Below are 20840 nucleotides of genomic sequence, written 5' to 3' on the forward strand. Positions count from 1 at the left end.
ATAAGATGTCATCAGTAAGTCCTTACCTATCTATAATTACTATAGCTATAAATGGATTGGATTCGCCAATCAACACACATAGAGTAGATGGGTGGATACAAAACAACAACCAACATTATGCTGCCTACAAGAGACTCACTTCAGCTTTAAGGACACACATTGACTCAAAGTGAAGGAATGGAAAAGATATTTCATGCAAGTGGAAATAAATGAGAGCAGGGATAGCTATAATTATATCACACAAAATATACTGTAAGTCAAAATGATAACAAGAGACAAAGAAGGTCATTATGTAATAAAGGGGCAATTCAAGATATAACATCAGAACATCTAAATATATTAGGCAGATATTAACACATCTGAAGTGAGGAGACAATGATTCAAAATAGTAGGGGACTTCAATATGCCACTTTCAACAATGGATAAATCACTCAGACAGAAAATGAAGGGCACTTTGAACTTGAACCATATTTTAGACCAAATGGACCTAACAGACATTTATCACCAGCAGAATCACCATGCAGCATCACCAGCAGAATACACATGGAACATTTTCCACGTTAGATCATATGTTAGGGCTGAAAACTAGTACTAATAAATTTAATAAGATTAAAATCATACCAAATATCTTTCTTAACCACATGTAGTAAAAAACTAGAAATAAATAACAGGAGGAAAGTTGGAAATCACTGATATGCACAAATTAAACAACATACTCCTGAACAACCAGTGGGTCAAAGAATAAATCAAAAGAAAATTAAAAATATCTTGAAAAAAATGAAATGGAAATACAACATATTCAAATCTATAGGATGCTGGCAAAGCAGTCTTAAGAAGGAAGTTTATAGTAATAACTACCTGCATTAAGAAAAAAGATTTCAAATAGACAACCTAACTTTACACCTCAAGGAACTGGAAAAAAGAAGGACAACCTAACCCCCAAGTTAGCAGAAGGAAGGAAAAAAGGAAGATTAGAGCATAAGTAAATGAAATAGAGACCAGAAAGACAATAGAAAAAAAAAATCAATGAAACTAAGAGCTGGTTTTTTGGAAAACATAAAATTGACAAACCTTTAGCTACACTAAGAAAAAGAAGATTCAAATAAATAAACATGAAAGAGGAAATATCACAACTGATACCATAGAAATATAAAGCATCCTAAGAGACCACGATGAACAATTATATAGCAAAAATTTTGGACAACCTAGAAAAAATAGATAAATTTGTAGAAACATAAAATTTATCAAGACTGAATCGTAAAAAAAAGAAAAATCTGAACAGACCAGTAATAGTATTTAAAAACTTCCCAAGAAAATATAGTCCAGGACCATATGGTTCCATTGGTGATTGTACCAAACATTTAAATAAAAATGAATGCTAATCCTTCTTAAACTCTTCCAAATGAAGAGGAGGGAACACTCCCAAACTCATTGTATGAGGCCATCATTACCCTGATACTAAAGGCAGGTAAGGGCATTACAAGAAAACTACAGGCCAGTATCCCTAATGAATATAGATGTAAAAATTCTCAATAAAATATTAGAAATCCAATTCAACAGCACATTAAAAGGATCATTATACCATGATCAAGCAGGATCTATCTCTGGGATGCAGGATGATTCAACATATGCAAATCAAATGTTATGCACCACGTTAATAAAATGAAGGAGTAAAACCATATGATCATCTTAATAGGTATAGAAAAAGCATTTGACAAATTATATATGTTCATAATAAGAACACTGAACACATTGGGTATAGAAGGAACATACATCAACACAGTAAAATCCATGTATGACAAACCTAGAGCTAACATATTTAATGGTGAAAGACTGAAAAGCTTTTCCTCTAAGATCAGGAACAAGAGAAAGGTACCCATTCTTACCACTCCTATTTGACATAGTATTGGAAGTCCTAGCGAGAGCAATCAGGCAAAAAGGAAAAGCCATGTAAAAGGCATCCAAAAGGAAAAGATAGAAGTAAATTCTATTCTTTGTAGATGACATACTCCTACATACTTCATTTTACTGTGCTTCACAGATACTGTATTTTTTACCAATTTAAGTTCTGTGGCAACCCTGCATCAAGCAAGTCTATCAGTGCCATTTTCCCATTAGCATTTGCTCACTTCATGTCTCTGAGAATTTGGTAATTCTCACAATATTTCAAACTTTCTCATTATTACTATATTTGGCATGGTGACCTCTGATTAGTGATTACAACTTGCTGAAAGTTCAGATGACAGCATTTTTTAATCAAAGTATGTACATTATTTTAGACATAATGCTATTAGCACACTTAATAGACTACAGTGTAGTATAAACATAACGTTTATATGCACTGGGAAACCAAAACATTCATTTGACTTTATTGTGATATTCGCTTTGTTGCAGTGGTCTGGACATGAGCCTTCAGTAGCTCTGAGTTACACCTGTATATAGAAAACCGTCAAGACTCCACAAAAACAAACAAAAACAAAAAACAAAGCACACACTCACAAAAAAAAGACAAAAAACAAAAACGAAAAAACTGTTAGAACCTAATCAGTGAATTCAGCAAAGTTGCAGGGTACAAAACACTATACAAAATCCGTTGCATTTCTCTATACTAACAACAAAATATCTGACAAAGTAATAAAACAATCTCATTTGCAATAGCATTAATAACAATAAAATACTTACAAATGAATTTAATCAAGAAGATCAAATATCTCTATACTGAAAACTACAAGATTTTGATGAAAGAAAAAGACACAAACAAGTGGAAAGATATCCTTTATACATGGATTGAAAGAATTAATTTTGTTAAAACGTGCATGCTACCCAAAAACGTCTATAGATTCAGTGTTATCAAGTTCTTATCAAAATTCCAATGGCATTCTTTACAGAAATAGAAAAAAGAATCTTAAAATTTGTATCCAGAACCTGGATAGCCAAAGCTACCTTGAGAAAGAACAAAGCCAGAGGCATCATACTTCCTGATTTCAAATTATACTACAAAGCTCCAGTAATCAAAATGATACTGGAATAAAAATAGACACATACGCCCATAGAATAGAATTAAGAGCCCAGAAATAAACCCTCACAAATACAGTCAACTAATACTCAATACCTACTCTCTTCCATAAATGGTAATAGTTAAACTGGATAACCACATGTAAAAGAATGAAATTGGACTTCTATTTTATATCACTCACAAAAATTAACTCAAAGTGGGTTAAAGATTTAAAATAAGAACTAAACTATAAAACTTCTATAAGAAAACATGGGGGGAGGGGCACCTGTGTGGCTTAGTCGGTCGAGCATCTAGCTATTGATTTCAGTTCATATCGTAGTATCATGGGATAGAGCCCCGTGTTGGGTTCCACACTAAGCATGGAGCCTGCTTAAGAGTCTCTCTCTCTCTCTCTCTCTCTCTCTCTCTCTCTCTCTCTCTCTCCCGCTCTGCCCCTCTCCCCTGCTCATGCACTCTCTCTCTCTCTCTCTAAAATAAACATTAAAAAAAAAGAATTAAGAGAAGACTTAAAAATAGTCTTCTATTTTTATTCATATATTTATCATTCCTGGAACCCTTATTACTCTGTGTCTGGACTGGCCCCAGTGTTTCCATGTGTGGCCCCCATGACATGGCATGCCCCCTTCTCTTGGGAACTATGAGTAATAAACTATCTTTTCAATGCCAATCATTTCCTGATCTGTTAGCCTTACACACCTCCAATTTTCTATTAATACACTATATTTTATTTATTTATTTTTTTAATTTTATTTTATTTATTTATTTTTTTTTAATTTTTTTTTTATTTTTTAATATATGAAATTTACTGTCAAATTGGTTTCCATACAACACCCAGTGCTCATCCCAAAAGGTGCCCTCCTCAATACCCATCACCCACCCTGCCCTCCCTCCCACCCCCCATCAACCCTCAGTTTGTTCTCAGTTTTTAACAGTCTCTAATGCTTTGGCTCTCTCCCACTCTAACCTCTTTTTTTTTTTTTTTTTTTTTCCTTCCCCTCCCCCATGGGTTTCTGTTATGTTTCTCAGGATCCACATAAGAGTGAAACCATATGGTATCTGTCTTTCTCTGTATGGCTTATTTCACTTAGCATCACACTCTCCAGTTCCATCCATGTTGCTACAAAGGGCCATATTTCATTCTTTCTCATTGCCACGTAGTACTCCATTGTGTATATAAACCACAATTTCTTTATCCATTCATCAGTTGATGGACATTTAGGCTCTTTCCATAATTTGGCTATTGTTGAGAGTGCCGCTATAAACATTGGGGTACAGGTGCCCCTATGCATCAGCACTCCTGTATCCCTTGGATAAATTCCTAGCAGTGCTATTGCTGGGTCATAGGGTAGGTCTATTTTTAATTTTCTGAGGAACCTCCACACTGCTTTCCAGAGCGGCTGCACCAATTTGCATTCCCACCAACAGTGCAAGAGGGTTCCTGTTTCTCCACATCCTCTCCAGCATCTATAGTCTCCTGATTTCTTCATTTTGGCCACTCTGACTGGCGTGAGGTGGTATCTGAGTGTGGTTTTGATTTGTATTTCCCTGATAAGGAGCGACGTTGAACATCTTTTCATGTGCCTGTTGGCCATCCGGATGTCTTCTTTAGAGAAGTGTCTATTCATGTTTTCTGCCCATTTCTTCACTGGGTTATTTGTTTTTCGGGTGTGGAGTTTGATGAGCTCTTTATAGATTTTGGATACTAGCCCTTTGTCCGATGTGTCATTTGCAAATATCTTTTCCCATTCCGTTGGTTGCCTTTTAGTTTTGTTGGTTGTTTCCTTTGCTGTGCAGAAGCTTTTTATCTTCATAAGGTCCCAGTAATTCACTTTTGCTTTTAATTCCCTTGCCTTTGGGGATGTGCCGAGTAAGAGATTGCTACGGCTGAGGTCAGAGAGGTCTTTTCCTGCTTTCTCCTCTAAGGTTTTGATGGTTTCCTGTCTCACATTTAGGTCCTTTATCCATTTTGAGTTTATTTTTGTGAATGGTGTGAGAAAGTGGTCTAGTTTCAACCTTCTGCATGTTGCTGTCCAGTTCTCCCAGCACCATTTGTTAAAGAGACTGTCTTTTTTCCATTGGATGTTCTTTCCTGCTTTGTCAAAGATGAGTTGGCCATACGTTTGTGGGTCTAGTTCTGGGGTTTCTATTCTATTCCATTGGTCTATGTGTCTGTTTTTATGCCAATACCATGCTGTCTTGATGATGACAGCTTTGTAGTAGAGGCTAAAGTCTGGGATTGTGATGCCTCCTGCTTTGGTCTTCTTCTTCAAAATTACTTTGGCTATTCGGGGCCTTTTGTGGTTCCATATGAATTTTAGGATTGCTTGTTCTAGTTTCGAGAAGAATGCTGGTGCAATTTTGATTGGGATTGCATTGAATGTGTAGATAGCTTTGGGTAGTATTGACATTTTGACAATATTTATTCTTCCAATCCATGAGCAGGGAATGTCTTTCCATTTCTTTATATCTTCTTCAATTACCTGCATAAGCTTTCTATAGTTTTCAGCATACAGATCTTTTACATCTTTGGTTAGATTTATTCCTAGGTTAATACACTATATTTTAAAACATAGACAATCTATCAAGAAGCATCTAAATGAATTAAACAGAAGTCTTCTGCATATTTTGTCTAGGGGCAACTAATGTGAAATAAGTGATAACTGAATCTAAAACGCCTAGAAAATTTAAATTTGACAGCCAAATATAGCAAGTAATACTCGTTGAACATCACTACTGAAAAAATATTGGCTATATTTAGAAGTATATCAATGTATAATAATATTGATAATAGTATTAGCTGATTGGAACTGAGTATTAACTCTTCAAACAACCATATGAAGTACACCAAGGAATTTATATTGTTCTCATTTTTATTGCTGGGCATTTTAGTGTTCAGTGTGACTAAATGAATTCAACCATACCCAGCTTTTGGAACAAAAGTAGAACTTTTAAAACTTATTTTTCTTACTTTTTAGATATTACAATTTATTCATAAATATTATTTAAAAATATTCAGGAGATACAGGTAAGGCATAATAATAATAGTCACCTATACTCAGAAGCACTAATGTTAAGTTTTAAGCTACAGACACACATAGCTAAGAGGTAAAATTATTCTTCACAAAAAACATATTATAAATGCCTTTGTATGTTAACAAATATTTAAAGATAACTTTTAGCAGATACCTCATAATCCATTGTATGGATGTATTCTTGTTGTATATTTAGGTCCTTTCCAACTTTTTGCAATAATTAACTTCCTTTTATGTCCATCAATGAATTTAGCTTATGTCTATTAATCAGAAGATGATACTGAGTTTTACCTCTTTTCTAATTCACTATTTTATGTAATAAGACATTAATATTTCTCATAGAGTTTCCCTTATATGAAACTTGAGACTGACAGTTTTCACAGGATTGTTATGAAGATGAAATGTGTAATACATGAAAATGCTTTGACAAATTGAAAGATATTTTCAAATGCTAATTTCCTTGACTAAATGTACATTTTATAATAACAGGTTTAAAACCTCCAAAAGGCTTTTGGACCCACTGGAAACTGAAAGAACTCTCCACAACAACCATACATGGTACTAAGAAAGCACCTTTAAAATCTTTAAAGGACAGAATTGAAAGGAGTCAAGAACGCATAACGGCTGGTAAGTAAACTTATTGTCAACTGTAGGATAAATAGCCAAAATCAAGTATATTAAGTTATTTATTTATAATAACTTCCTTATGATTTATTCTTTGGTGAGGGTTTCAAATTAACATTCGCTTTGTAGATTAGTGTTACAGTAGTTTGAATATTGCTTTACATTTTAGTTTTTCATTGTAAAAGTGGTGTGTGGTTAAGTTCTCCCATTTGCCTGTTACTGTATTCTTATATTGATCTTCTATCTTACAATCTCATTACTTCTAGTAACCTTTTTATAGATTTCTTAGGATTTTCTTTATGGAAAATCATGTTATCTGAGAATAAAGAGCATTTTACTTCTTCATTTCCAATCTATATGCCTTTATTTATTTTACTTGCCCAGGTCTAGGACCTCTAAGAAAATGTTAACTAAAAGTGGTGAGAGTGGACATCCTTGCCTCACTCCTGATTTTAGAGGAGGAATGTTAGGTTATTTGCCTTTAAATAAATTTTGGCTGCCAGTTTTTATAGAAGGCTTTATCAGGTGGAGGTAGTTTCATAGATGTACGATCTTGATGAATGCTTTTTAGCATCTACTGAGATGAGCCTATATTTTTTTCTATTTTAGTCTTTTAATATAGTGAATTACATGGATTGATTTTCAAATGTTAACCCAACCCCTAATCCCTAGGGTAAATCCCATTTGGCCATTGTGTATTAACTTATTCATGTACTACTGGATTTAATTTGCTAAAATTTTGTTTTATTTTCCTATACTATCCTGTCTCATTTTAGTAATAAGTATAATGTTCCCTCCTCTTCTCTTTTCTTTCTTTTTTTTTTTTTACCTTTTCTCTTTTCTAAAAGAGTTAGTATAAAACTGATATTTATTCTTCTTTCAGTATTTGGTAGAATTCTCCAGTGAAGCCACCCAAGCCTAGAATTTTTTTGTGTGGGAAAGTTTTTGACAACAAATTCAGTCTCCAATAGATGTAGGGCTATTCAATTTACCAGTTCATTCTTAAATAAACTTAGTTGTTTTGTGTGAAATTTTATTTAAATATTTTTGAGGTTTTTTTTTTTTTTCTTGGATGTAATCCAGTTACTTAGAAATATTTTGATCCATTTGAGCTTTGCTTTTAAGCTTCATTAGGTGGAACCAGAGAAGTCTTTTGTCTAGGACTAACTTGCTTCCCCTGCTGAAGCAATACCCTTCTAAGTATTCTACCCTTGGTCTGTGTGTAGGAGGTTTCCCATCTGACTGTCTAGAACATGAGCTGTGTGTGAGCCCCAAGAATGTTCTGCCTGCTCTTTCCCTTGGGCAGCTCTTTACCAACCTCAGGCAAAGATTCAAGGGTAATCCTCTGAAGATCTTCAGAATGCTCTCTGTGTGAATCTGTCTCCTCCAAATTATGCTGACCTATGAACTTTAGCTTGCCTTGGCCTTCCAGAATGCTAAATTTTATTTTCTCAACTCAGTAAGACTAGTGGACTCTGTTTGGATTCTAACTCCTTACAGTGTCGGGAGGAGACAATTGAAGGGCTCCCTTGTTTGTTTCTCTTTTCTTGAGGATTACTGGCCTGTGCTATCTATTGTCTAACACACGAAAACCATTGTTTCATAGACTTTGCCCAAATTTTTAGTTGTTTAAGAAAGAAGAGTAAATCCAGTCCTTGTTACTCTATAATAGTTAGAAGTGGAAGAAATTATATATTTTTTTAAAGAATTAAAAGAAGACTGGGGTCCCTGGGTGGCTCAGTCAGTTCAGTGTTAGACTTCAGCTCAGGTCATGATCTTGTTTGAGCCCTGCGTTGGACTTCATGCTGACAGCTCAGAGCCAAGAGCCTGCTTTGGATTCTGTGTCTCCCTCTCTCTCTCTGCCCCTCCCCCACTCACACTCTGTCTCTCTCTCTCTCTCTCTCAAAAGTAAATAAACATTAAAAAAATTAAAACAAACCAACCAACCCACAAACAGAAACTGACAGCACAGAGCCTGCTTTTGGATTCTGTGTCTCTTTCTGTGTACTTACCCTACTCACTCTCCCTCTCTCTCTCTCAAAATAAATAAACATTAAAAAAAAAAAAAAGAATTAAAAGAAGACCTAAAAATAGTCTTCTATTTTTATTCATATATTTATCATTCCTGGAACTTCATTCCTTGCCTTAAATTTGAGGTTTCCTCATGGTGTTATCTCTCATAGTTCAATTCTGCTAACAATGAATTTCCTTGTTTATTTATCTTAAAATAATGTTCATTTTGCCTTTATTTTTAAAGGACATTTTTGCAGGGTATAGAATTCTGAATTCATTTTTTGTTTTTTGTCTGTTAGTAAGATATTGTTCCATTGTGTTCTCATTTGTATTATTTCCCTTTGTGTTCATCCTGCTTGGGCTCATTAAGTTTCTTAAACTCATGGTTTGATGTTTTTCACCAAATTTGGGGAATTTTTGCCATTATGTTTTCAAATTTGTTCTATTTCTTTCCTCTGGGATTCCCAATTTTAGCATGTACTATATTACTTAATGTTATCCACAGTTTATTGGGACTTTGTTGTGGGTTTTTTTCAATCTTGTTTTATAGATTTCATAATTTCTATATTTTTCATTTTACATTCACATGCTTTTTCCTATGGTATATGATCTCTTATCCCAATAAATGAATATTTCATTTCCTATATTGTACTTTTCACTTAAGAATTTCCATTTTGCCCTTTTTAAAATAGTTTCCATTTCTATTCTGAGATTCTCTTCCTTTATTATGATGATATTTTCTTTTACATCCTCAAACATATTAAAAATAGTTGCTTTAAGTTCTTATCTGGTAATTCAAACTTTTGGATAACTTTGAGATTGATTTCTCTCACTATCTTTTTCTTGACTATGAATCATAATTTCTTGTTTCACTTCATGTCTAGTAACTTTTTATGTAATCTTGGAATTTTAAATGTGCTTTGAGGATTTTCTGAATTCTGTTAATTTCCACCAACAAATGTTAATTTTTGTTCAAGTAAGTTACTTTGGCTGTATTCAAAGTCCAAATGTTATGTGTTCTGTGATGGTCGGTCTGTGATCCCCACCTAGAACTTTAAATCATCCACCTATTCCTTTCCACCCATCCATCTAGAGCTCCCTCTTCCCACCATATGTGTGAGTAATTGAGACACCAGCTAAGGGTTTGGAGAAAACTTACAGTATTCAGATTTTGGGTTTCCTCTTCTGCAGCCCCTTTCTTTGTAGGATTTCTAAAACTCCTTCATTTTTCAATCTTCTGGATGTCCCAAACACTATCCTCTGACTCCTTAAACCAATAATATTTCTACTTTATATGTGAATTCCATCTACTCACATGCCATGATGACTAAGTAGTACCATCAGACAAAAAGTTGTTTAAGCAACTGCATGAACACAAATTTCATCCACTTAGCAGCTCCCTCTTATAGGGTTCAACTCCCCTCCAATTTCTACCTGCTGTTGTTGGTCATTTTCTGGTACCTACAAATGGCTGTGTTTTTAAAAAATATGTTTAAGAATTTGTAATTTTTATCTTTGGGAAAGTCAGACTGATATAAATTAAATATTTTATTTAAATACTATTTTACAACTTAAATATCAAATTTTCAAGTCACATTTTCCCTTAAAACTTTATATGTTGCTTTATTGTCTTCTATTATTTAGTCTAGTAGAAAAGTCTAAAGTCAACTATTTTTTTCTTTACAATTAATTTATGAAATTTTGTTTTACATTTCTGTTTAGATGTTTCCAAAATTTTTACATTTGTCTTTAAAATTGAAAAATGTCAGTGGAATGTGTCTTGATATGAATGAAAGTTTTCATAGATTTTTCCTAATGATAAATTTAATTATAATTCTTGGATTTCCCAAAGCTCCATCACAGACCTAGTAAAGGTCCTAGCCAAATATTTCAAGTGAGACAGAAACTTACATGGCCAGACTGAAGAGGGAGGGAAAGTGCTTCTGTTTCAGATATTTATTTTTTTTTAATTTTTTTTTAACATTTATTTATTTTTGAGACAGAGACAGAGCATGAACGGGGGAGGGGCAGAGAGAGAGGGAGACACAGAATCGGAAGCAGGCTCCAGGCTCTGAGCCATCAGCCCAGAGCCCCACACGGGGCTCGAACTCACAGACCGTTAGATCGTGACCTGAGTTGAAGTCGGACGCTTAACCGACTGAGCCACCCAGGCGCCCCCTGTTTCAGATATTTAACCAAAAAGCTTCAGTCTACCATTGGAGAGTATCCTCTTAACACTGAGGAAATAAAATATCTAGAGAAAGGCTTTCACATGGTATGCTATAAAAGACTAACTGCTGCAGTATAAAAACCGATTACATATAAGGATCAATGGAAAAAAAAAAAAGAAAGAAAGAAAAAGTCTACTAGAAGTTGTTCATTTGGTAAATGTGGTATAAGCCAAGAACAGTTTTCTGTTAGGCAGCAAAAACTGACAGGGCCCTGGAAGTTAGGCTGGAAGCAAAAAATCAAGTCCCTGGGAAAGACCACTGTTTTTTATATTATGTCTTAGCCCTTTCAGGAGGCTTACCCAGCCACCAGGTATTCCTGAACTGTAGAGGTAGAAGTGACTGCGTAAGTCTTCTCATTAGTTTCCCACCAAAACATCTCATTTCAATGCAGCTTGTGCTTTTCTAAGTAAGTTTTTGCCACTGGGAGTGTAGATCTGTCAAGACCTCCTCCTGTGTACTTTCGCATCGTGTGATAAAAGTATATTAATTATCAAAGACTTTTAAAATTTTGGTCCTATTTCATAGGCTTCAGATATAAAACCAATTTATCTAACTATGTTCTGGTGATGATGGATGCAGACTTTCCTATTTATGCTTCATGGTTCTTTAACTTAAGGGTTGGGAGAAAGACTAAAGTAGCTGTGTTTATCCCACCACCTTATGTAGAAGTCTCCTTTTAGATGTGTTTTTATTATTATATTTTATTCAAGCATGCAGAAAAGTAAAAAATATTTCCCACATGTAATAAATATTTATATTTTTTCCATATTTGCTTTACAAGCCTTTTATTTATGGGTTTTTTTTTGTACTATTTCTAAATTTGTCTTCCCCTCTCTAAATGTAACGGCTTACTTAAATTTGTGGGCATCCGTTCTTTCTATAATACATATTTTTTTATGTTCTTTAGTTCAATAAAATAGATGAAATTCTTTTACATTTCAAAATCTAGCAATAATCAACATTCAATAGTTTAAAATAATCAATAGGTATTAATTTTTTTTACCAATATATTGGTAAATTTTTTTATTTAGTTAATTTTTTTAATTTACATCCAAGTTAGTTAGTGTATAGTGCAACAATGATTTCAGGAGTGGATTCCTTAATGCCTCTTACCCATCTACCCCATCCCCCTCTCCCACAACCCCTCCACTAACCCTCTGTTTGTTCTCCATATTTAAGAGTCTCTTATGTTTTGTCCCCCTCCCTGTTTTTATATTATTTTTGCTTCCCCTCCCTTATGTTCATCTGTTTTGTCTCTTAAAGGCCTCATATGAGTGAAGTCATATATTTGTCTTTTTCTGACTAATTTCGCTTAGCATAATACCTTCCAGTTCCATCCACGTAGTTGCAAATGGCAAGATTTCATTCTTTTTGATTGCCAAGTAATACTCCATCGTATATATATACCACATCTTTATCCATTCATCCATTGATGGGCATTTGGGCTCTTTACACACTTCGGCTATTGTTGATAGTGCTGCTATAAACATGGGGGGTGCATGTGTCCCTTCAAAACAGCACACCTATATCCCGTGGATAAATGCCTGGTAGTGCAATTGCTGGGTCATAGGGTAGTTCAATTTTTAGTTTTTTGAGGAACCTCCATACTGTTTTCCAGAGTGGCTGCACCAGCTTGCATTCACACCAGCAGTGCAAAAGAGATTGTCTTTCTCTGCATCCTCGCCAACATCTGTTGTTGCCTGAGTTGTTAATGTTAGCCATTCTGACAGGTGTGAGGTGGTATCTCATTGTGGTTTTGATTTGTATTTCCCTGATGATGAGTGATGCTGAGCATTTTTTCATGTGTCAGTCGGCCATCTGGATGTCTTCTTTGGAGACGTGTCTATTCATGTCTTTTGCCCATTTCTTCACTGGATGATTTGGTTTTTGGGTGTTGAGTTTGATAAGTTCTTTATAGATTTTGGATACTAACCCTTTATCTGATATGACATTTGCAAATATTTTCTCCCATTCTGTTGGTTGCCTTTTAGTTTTGCTGATTGCTTCTCTGTGCAGAAGCTTTTTTTACCAGTACTTTTGACCATGTTGTGCTCTGAGCTGACAGCTCAGAGAGCCTGGAGCCTGCTTCAGATTTGTCTCTGTCTCTCTCTCCCCAAAATAAATAAACATTTAAAAAAATTTTAATGAAGATTCTAGGTGGTGAATTACAATGCTTGAAAGAGCTTGTTTACTGTATTTCTAATAATTATTTTCATTTGAAATACAAATAAATATTTATTTCAAACACACTTGATTTTAATAATAGGAAATCTTGATAAAATGTATCATATATTTTACTAGCCCCTAAATATTTGAAAAATACTTGTTACATTTGACTCTAAAACATGACTTGATTCTTCTGTTTCTGGATGAGACCTAAGTCTGGTAGGGTAGGTTAGAGACTTAATGAGTGTTTCCTTTCATATACTGCTCAAAATTAAAATTTAATACTTTATCTTAAACTTGTGTAAATCTTCCATTTGAAGTATGTACTTGATAACATGTGTTAACTTTGTAGAGCCTTATTAGTAATATTCTTATGTGGCTGGTCACTTTTATTATCACCTATAAAGTGAGAAAACTAAAACATTAAAAATTAAGTAATAACTTATGCAAGGTCACAAAACTGATAAGTAGTGGAATATGAATTCATTTCCAGGAAATTCTTGCCTAGACTCTGAACTCTTAGCCACCTCACATGCTTCCTCTCAGCCATTTAATTTTACAAGCTTATGAGTACATTAAGGCTTAAAATTGTCATCATAAGATAAGGGTTGTAACTTATAAGAGTTGCCATAGCCTTAATCCTTCATGACTAATATGAATGAGTTTTTAGATCCTTTCCTGGGATCAAATTTTAATAGGTAAGAAGAAAGCAGGGAGATATGATAGTAGAAGGGGCAGAAAGGGAGCAAGACTGGGGGGAGGGTGCGGAATTCACTTGTTTCCACATTTTGTATATGGATTTCTCTAGAAATAGCAAGCAATGGTTTGGGGAATCAGAAAGCCACATTCTGGGGCCAAAGTGGTCCAGAAATACAATGACAGCAAAGGGTTGGAACTTCTAATACTCTTGTTATGCACCAATGTTTTTGGCAGGGGAACTAAAAGGCAGTTGTATTTTCAAAAAGTCAAGAATTTCTTAAAAGGGGTTTATTTTGTTCTTTTTTTTACAAAGTAGTTTTTTTCTGTAAACTTCTGCTTAGATTGTGACTATCAGGAGATATGTTTAAGGTAGAACTTTGTTCAAATCTATGTGTTTATTTGAACTTTGAGGCTCTTATATTTTCCTAGGGCCCTAGCCTGCTTTTAAAGCTATCTTCTTGAATTTTTATATCAGTTAGTGGTCAATGAGTACCTCTCTTCCACATAGAGAGGAAGATCTCAGAGATCCAGGCCACTTTCATCTTCTGGGGTCACCAGCCTATACAGCTGCACAGTCATTAGAATTAATCTGCATCAGGGGGGGCCTGGGTGGCTCGGTCGGTTAAGCGTCCGACTTCGGCTCAGGTCATGATCTCACAGCCCGTGAGTTCGAGCCCCGTGTCGGGCTCTGTGCTGACAGCTCGGAGCCTGGAGCCTGTTTCGGATTCTGTGTCTCCCTCTCTCTCTGCCCCTCCCCTGTTCGTGCTCTGCCTCTCTCTATCTCAAAAATAAATAAACGTTAAAAAAAAATTTAAAAAAAAAGAATTAATCTGCATCAGGAGAATATAGGAGGAGTAGGCACACAATTTTAAAAGTCTCGACTAAAGTTATATAAATTTCCAGTTATAAAATGAATATGTTGGGGTGCCTGGGTGGCTGAGTCAGTTAAGCATCCGACTTTGGCGCAGGTCATGATCTCAGTTTGTGAGTTCGAGCCCCGCGTTGGGCTCTGTGCTGACAGCTCAGAGCCTGGAGCCTGCTTCCGATTCTGTATCTCACTCTCTCTCTGCCCCTCCCCCATTCACACTCTGTCTCTCTCTCTCTCTCTCTGTCTCTTAAAAATTAATGAACGTCATACAAATTTTTTTAAATGAGTATGTCATGGGAATGTAATGTGCAACATGGCAATTTGGTTAATAATGCTCTATTACATATTTGAAACTAGGTAGAAGAATGGCTCTTGAAAGTTCTCATTGCAAGAAAAAAAATGTGACATATGTGGTGATGGATATTAACCAGACTTATTGTGGTGATCATTTTGCAATATATAAAAATATCAAATCATTACATTGTACACTTGAAACTAATATGTAATATCACTTATACCTCAATTTTAAAAAGTTTTGGCTCGGAAGTCACCCACATCACTTCCAATCAGATACTATTGTTGAGAATAAGACATGGCTATATATAGATGTAACGAGGGTTGGCAAATTAAAACAAAACAAAACCAAAACAAAACAAAACAAAAACACTCTGACTAGGAAGCTGCTACATAGTAACAGCATTGTACTATAGAAGGTGGATCTATGCATTTTGAAGGACAGATAAGTGTCTCTACTACAGGAATTAAGTTAAATAATAGTGTAGTAATCCTTATGTATGGAATGCTTATGCTGTGGCCTATAATACAATTTGAGATAATACAATTTGAGTATCAAAGAAAAATTTGGGAGAACTTGCATATATCAATCACCATGATCTTGACAGTTTTCCGATGCTTAAAGACTGCCTAATGAGTCAGTGGTGTTAACAAATGTGATTTTTTTATATCATATAAAGAAATGTGTCAACATCTAGAATATCTGCATAACTCACTGAATCAATATTTTTCAAATGACCAACGCATGGATTTTTAAAATGTGGTTTTAGGGGCACCTGGCTGGCTCAGTCAGTTAAGCGTCCAACTTCGTTTCAGGTCATGATCACTTGGTTCATGAGTTCGAGCCCCATATCGGGTGATGTATAGAAGTGTTGAATCACCATATTTTATACACCTGAAACTAATGTTACACTGTATGTTAACAATTGAAATTTAAGTAAAAACTTAAAAAATAAAATAGTTATCTTTTCTAAAAAGATGCTATTTATATTAACGTGAAATGGGTTTATTAATGAACTAGTGTTCAAGATTTCTCAGTTTTAATATCTGTTGTAAGAAATGCTGATAGATACAAAATCCTTATAAACAAAAGTTCTTTGGTGTCTTCAATTATTCTTAAGAGTATAAAAGCGCCCTGAGACCAAAAAGCTTGATGGCCACTGCCTTACAGGAAATCACTGCAAAGGGGCTTGCCCCATGACATTTGAGAGCTACTGTATCCTGGTTGCAGTTTTATAGTTTCTGTATTGCTTCTCTCCAAGCTGGACTTAGTAATCACTGTGCGGAACCCCGTAAAGAAAAGACTCGGATAATTTATTTACTAGGTCATAAGCATGTTTTGTTTGGAGATTTCTACAGTTACTAATGGTTCTTCAGCTCTCACGTATTTACCTTTCACATAAAAGACTTGCATTTCTTGATTATGTAATGTAACTTTTCTGGGCCTTACGTTTCCACCTGAAAAAAAAATGACGTGATTAGAATATATGATTTCTCTATTCCCCTTCTCTAACATTTTATTACTCTATTACTTATATCTTTAGGTGCTGAATAATCTTCCAAAACGGTTGTTTACTATTGAGGTAGAATTAGCAATAGAGACTGGTGGCTTAGATATATTATTTTAGAGCTCTTCCCCCTTTATAGTCGTGTGTGTGTGTGTGTGTGTGTGTGTGTGTGTGTGTGTGTATCTTGTGTGTATAAATATGTTAATCTGTGTGCTGGAGGAATGCTAAGGCGGGTGAAGGGCAGAAATGGGGTAAAACATGAGTGTATATATACCCATGTATGCATATATATGACTTTTAATAAATACAATAACCTATGCTTTATGTATAATGCTATCTCAGAATTGCTGCTTCTAATCCAAAACATATTTATTTAGCTTTTTAAAAATGTATTTATTTATCTTGAGAGGGCGGGAGGGGCAGAGAGAGAGGGAGAGAGAGAATCCCAAGCAGGGCCCAGGCTGACCTGATGTGGGGCTCAGTCCCACAAAACTGTGAGATCATGACCTCAGATGAAATCAAGAGTCACATGCTTAACTGACTGAGCCACCCAGACGCCCCTCCAAAACATATTTAAACCATAATTTCCTCTTGAGCATTTGAGATGCTTATTTTCATGTGGGCTTAACTTTTCTTTAAAGTTTTAAACTAACAAAATGTTCTGTTTTTGTTTTTAATGAAATAGACAACAGATAGTTAAAATTTGCCTTCCAAACAGAAAAGCATTATCTCCCTTTTTAGGACTGGAATGTAAGTAGTTATAGAATTTCAGTATCTGGAATGACTCGGTATTTACAAGCCAGCTGCCCTTAACCAGTGTATTGTTAGATTATTTACAAGACTAAATTTTTAATGTTCACCTCTCTTATTGTGGTAGAACACCATATAACCTTTTATACTCAGATGAAGATCATTTTTGAAATGCTATTTTTATACCTCTCTCCTAGTTTTTAAGCCCAATTTTTCTCTTATCTGGACTTCACAGTTAAAAAACTAACATATTCATGAATTTTTATAAACTGTAGTTTAAACTATATGCACCAAAAAAACCCTTATATTCAGTCAACATGTAACTTTTAAGTAATTATGTGTGCATCATTGTACTTAGTGCTTGGGAAGATAAAAAAAAGAAAAGAAACATAGTAGTTCCTCTATAGACAAGTAATAGTTGATATTTAGCAAATGCCATGTCCCATGACATGTTACAGAAATAGTAATAGCCCAATGGATTAGCTACTTGAACTTTAATTTGTACCTCTGTCAATTTGCTACCTCTTTACTCTCAGAATGCCTATGGACAATAAAAAAATTAAAAAAAAAAAAACAACTTGGAAATAAAATAGTTTCCTGAGAATTAAGCCAGTAAAATCTTGGCATTATGTTTTTCATTATACAATATTGAAAGAAAACCAAGAAATTTTCATGGCTGAAGAGAGAGGAAGCCCCAAAACACTAATAAGATGGCCAGAGATATAAGCTCCCAATATGGTAGTAATTTAATAAATTGTATTATTGTATTGTTATTGGTTGCATTTCATACTGTGTGGAGAAAGACTATATGAACAAAAGTGAGGAAAACAACATGTGGCACAAAATAGACGCAGCCTAAAGATTCGGAAACTGGCTGTGTTTTTACAGAAGTATTCAGATTTGATCATTGTGAATTAGATTTTATGATAATTTGGATAATGTATCTTTCAAAACCATTTTACCTTCCTTTGCTTTGATGCCATGCTTGCCAAGCAATTTTCTAATTACTAAATTAGCTTTTAAGATAATCTTCCATGGTCTGCCCTAGGGTGACTGGCAAATGCCTCCCCTAGATATGTTGGTTTGCTGTTTGGTGGTAGTGGTCAGAGGTGCTGGAGAGCATAAAAAAACAGTGGGTCCTCATTGGATTATGAAGCACATTAACATACTTTATTGAGTGACATGGAAATGCCAAGCTAAGGTGAAGTGAATAACAAGAATTTGAATACAACTGAGGGATTTAGTCACTGGCGTGAATAAAACATGGTTTTGAAAGAGGTGAATCTAAAGATGTTGAAAAATAAGTTAGTTGGGTTTTGGTGATAGGTTAAAGGGAAGTAGAGACAAGAATAAAAGCTGACTATATTTTGAGTGTAAATATTAAAGAGAACATTTATCTTCTCTCATGCACTGTTGGTCAGAATATATATTTGGAAAAAGCTTTCTGAAAATGTTTTTCAATTTGCATTTTATTTTTTTAATGTTTATTTATATTTGAGAGAGAGATAGAGTGCGAGCGGGGAAGGGGCAGAGAGAGGAGACACAGAATCTGAAACAGGCTCCAGGCTTTGAGCTGTCAGCACAGAGCCCTACACGGGGCTCGAACCCACGGACCTTGAGATCATGACCTGAGCCAAACTGACTGAGCCACCCAGGTGTCTCTCAATTTGCATTTTTAAAGGATTTTTTAATATAATAATTTTATTTCCTATAATCATATTAAGAAAATAATCAGAATTATAAAGAAGTATATACCAAGAAATTCATATTTACGTTAGTGAAAAGTTTGAAACAACCAAAATAACCAACAATAGATCAGTTAAATAAGGAAGAGTAAAAGTAGACGGCCTGTGAGATCCATGAATTGGTTGATTAATAGGAAAATTTTGTTAAATTGATATATGCACACCTTCAATATTTTGTTTACTTCAAACATAACAATGTGCATTCATTTATCAGTTTTTATGTGAGGCTATGGGCTTTCCTCTGAGCATGATTCTAATAATTATCATACCCATTAAATACTGTCAACAGTGTCCAGTTTGAGTTTCTTTAAAATGGACTGAGAATTCAATGATATTTGCCGAGCAGTCTGAGTGCATAATTGTAGATTGTTATTATTTTTTCCTGTTGTCTTGCCCATACCTAATTTAACATCTTAAGTTTTCAATCACTCACTTTTTCCATTGCCACTCCATAGGGAACTCTAAAAACTTTGATTTCTATCCTGAATAATATGGAAAACAATTGCAGTTTTGAACAGAGGAATTGCATGATCTAAAATATAAGAGAACAGAATCACTGTGGCTGCTCTGTTTGAAAAAGGACTATGGTGTATGTTGGGGTGCCCTTTGTGCGCTTTATACTCCATAATCGGTCCAAAGCAAAAACAGTTGTAGCTGTCTTTCCAGTGTTTGCATTTCCTTTTAGCTTCAGTGTGAATAGCAAAAATATAGAAGCATTTGGGAAACCAGGGATCCAAGAAGCACTGCAGACTTTGAAATCATATTGAAAAATAGAGAATTAGATGGGAAGCAACATAAGGCTTTTCAGAGTGTTTCAGGAAGCAACAAAGATAAAGATCCGGTATAGTTCCTGAAGGGGTTTCCTTCCCCACCCCCACCCTCACCCCCACCCTCACCCCCACCACCCCATTTAGCTAATTGGTTCTCAAATGCATAGGTCTATTGGAATCTTCAGAGGAGCTTTAAAAATACCCTTGCCTGTGCCCCAACCCAGAAATACTGTTGCAATTGGCCTGGGCTGGGCCTAGGCCTCATTATTTAAAAAAAAAAAAAAAAAAAAAAAAAAAAAAAAAATCCCAGGTGATTCCAATATGCATTTAGCATTAAAATCGATTGTTTTTCAAGTATTTTTAGGTCTTATCCTCACAGGCAGCTTATGACTGATTGCCTCCACCTTCTACGATAAAACTCACTGTAGCTCAAGAAATTTCAACCACGTATATGATCTTACTCTCTTGAGGTAGAGAAGTGAAGGGGAGGATTATCTTCAGGTTGAGTCTGAGGGCTTAGTCATTTCCTTCATATAGAGGTAAAGTGATATTGTTAGTTTTCGAGCTATATTAGGAATTCTAAGGAGGCGCAATTCAAATTAATTATGTGGTTCCAGCCTTTTCTCAATTATCCTTGTACGAATGGACCATACAATATCCCTCACGGAAGTATCAAAAGTGTTGCCTCAGAGAATATACCTGCTTCATCTTTCTCTGCTGAATAGCTCACCAAGGAAAGCCATGAAATACTCTTATTAGGCCCTAACGAATCCTGTCTTGTGGCAGGAACCTTAAAAACATCCCATTTATTATTTGTGTTAGGCAGCCTTTAAGATGGCCTCCAATGATGGGGTGCCTGGGTAGCTCAGTTGGTGAAGCCTCCGACTTCGGCTCAGGTCATGATCTCGCGGTCTGTGAGTTCAAGCCCCATGTCGGGCTCTGTGCTGACAGCTCACAGCCTGGAGCCTGTTTCAGATTCTGTGTCTCCCTCTCTCTCTGGCCCTCCTCTGTTCATGCTCTGTCTCTCTCTGTCTCAAAAATAAATAAACGTTAAAAAACAAAAAAAAAAGAAAAAAGATGGCCTCCAATGATCCCTGCTTTTTGGTACTTATGCCTTTGTGTAA

General features: G+C 35.2%; 1 protein-coding gene across 4 annotated transcripts in view; it reads left to right on the top strand.

The window, feature by feature from the left end:
• Positions 1 to 20840, top strand: part of FAM227B (family with sequence similarity 227 member B) — a 197941-nt gene that overhangs the window by 47095 nt on the left and 130006 nt on the right. For all 4 annotated transcript variants that reach the window (XM_081795874.1, XM_081795876.1, XM_081795877.1 and 1 more), the window contains one exon: positions 6538 to 6675. In XM_081795874.1, coding sequence (XP_081652000.1) covers positions 6538 to 6675 — 138 coding nt within the window. The remainder of the gene's footprint in view (positions 1 to 6537; positions 6676 to 20840) is intronic.

Source organism: Panthera onca, chromosome B3 (genome assembly GCF_046562875.1).
Source record: "Panthera onca isolate mPanOnc1 chromosome B3, mPanOnc1 haplotype 2, whole genome shotgun sequence".
NCBI classification, from domain to species: domain Eukaryota; kingdom Metazoa; phylum Chordata; class Mammalia; order Carnivora; family Felidae; genus Panthera; species Panthera onca.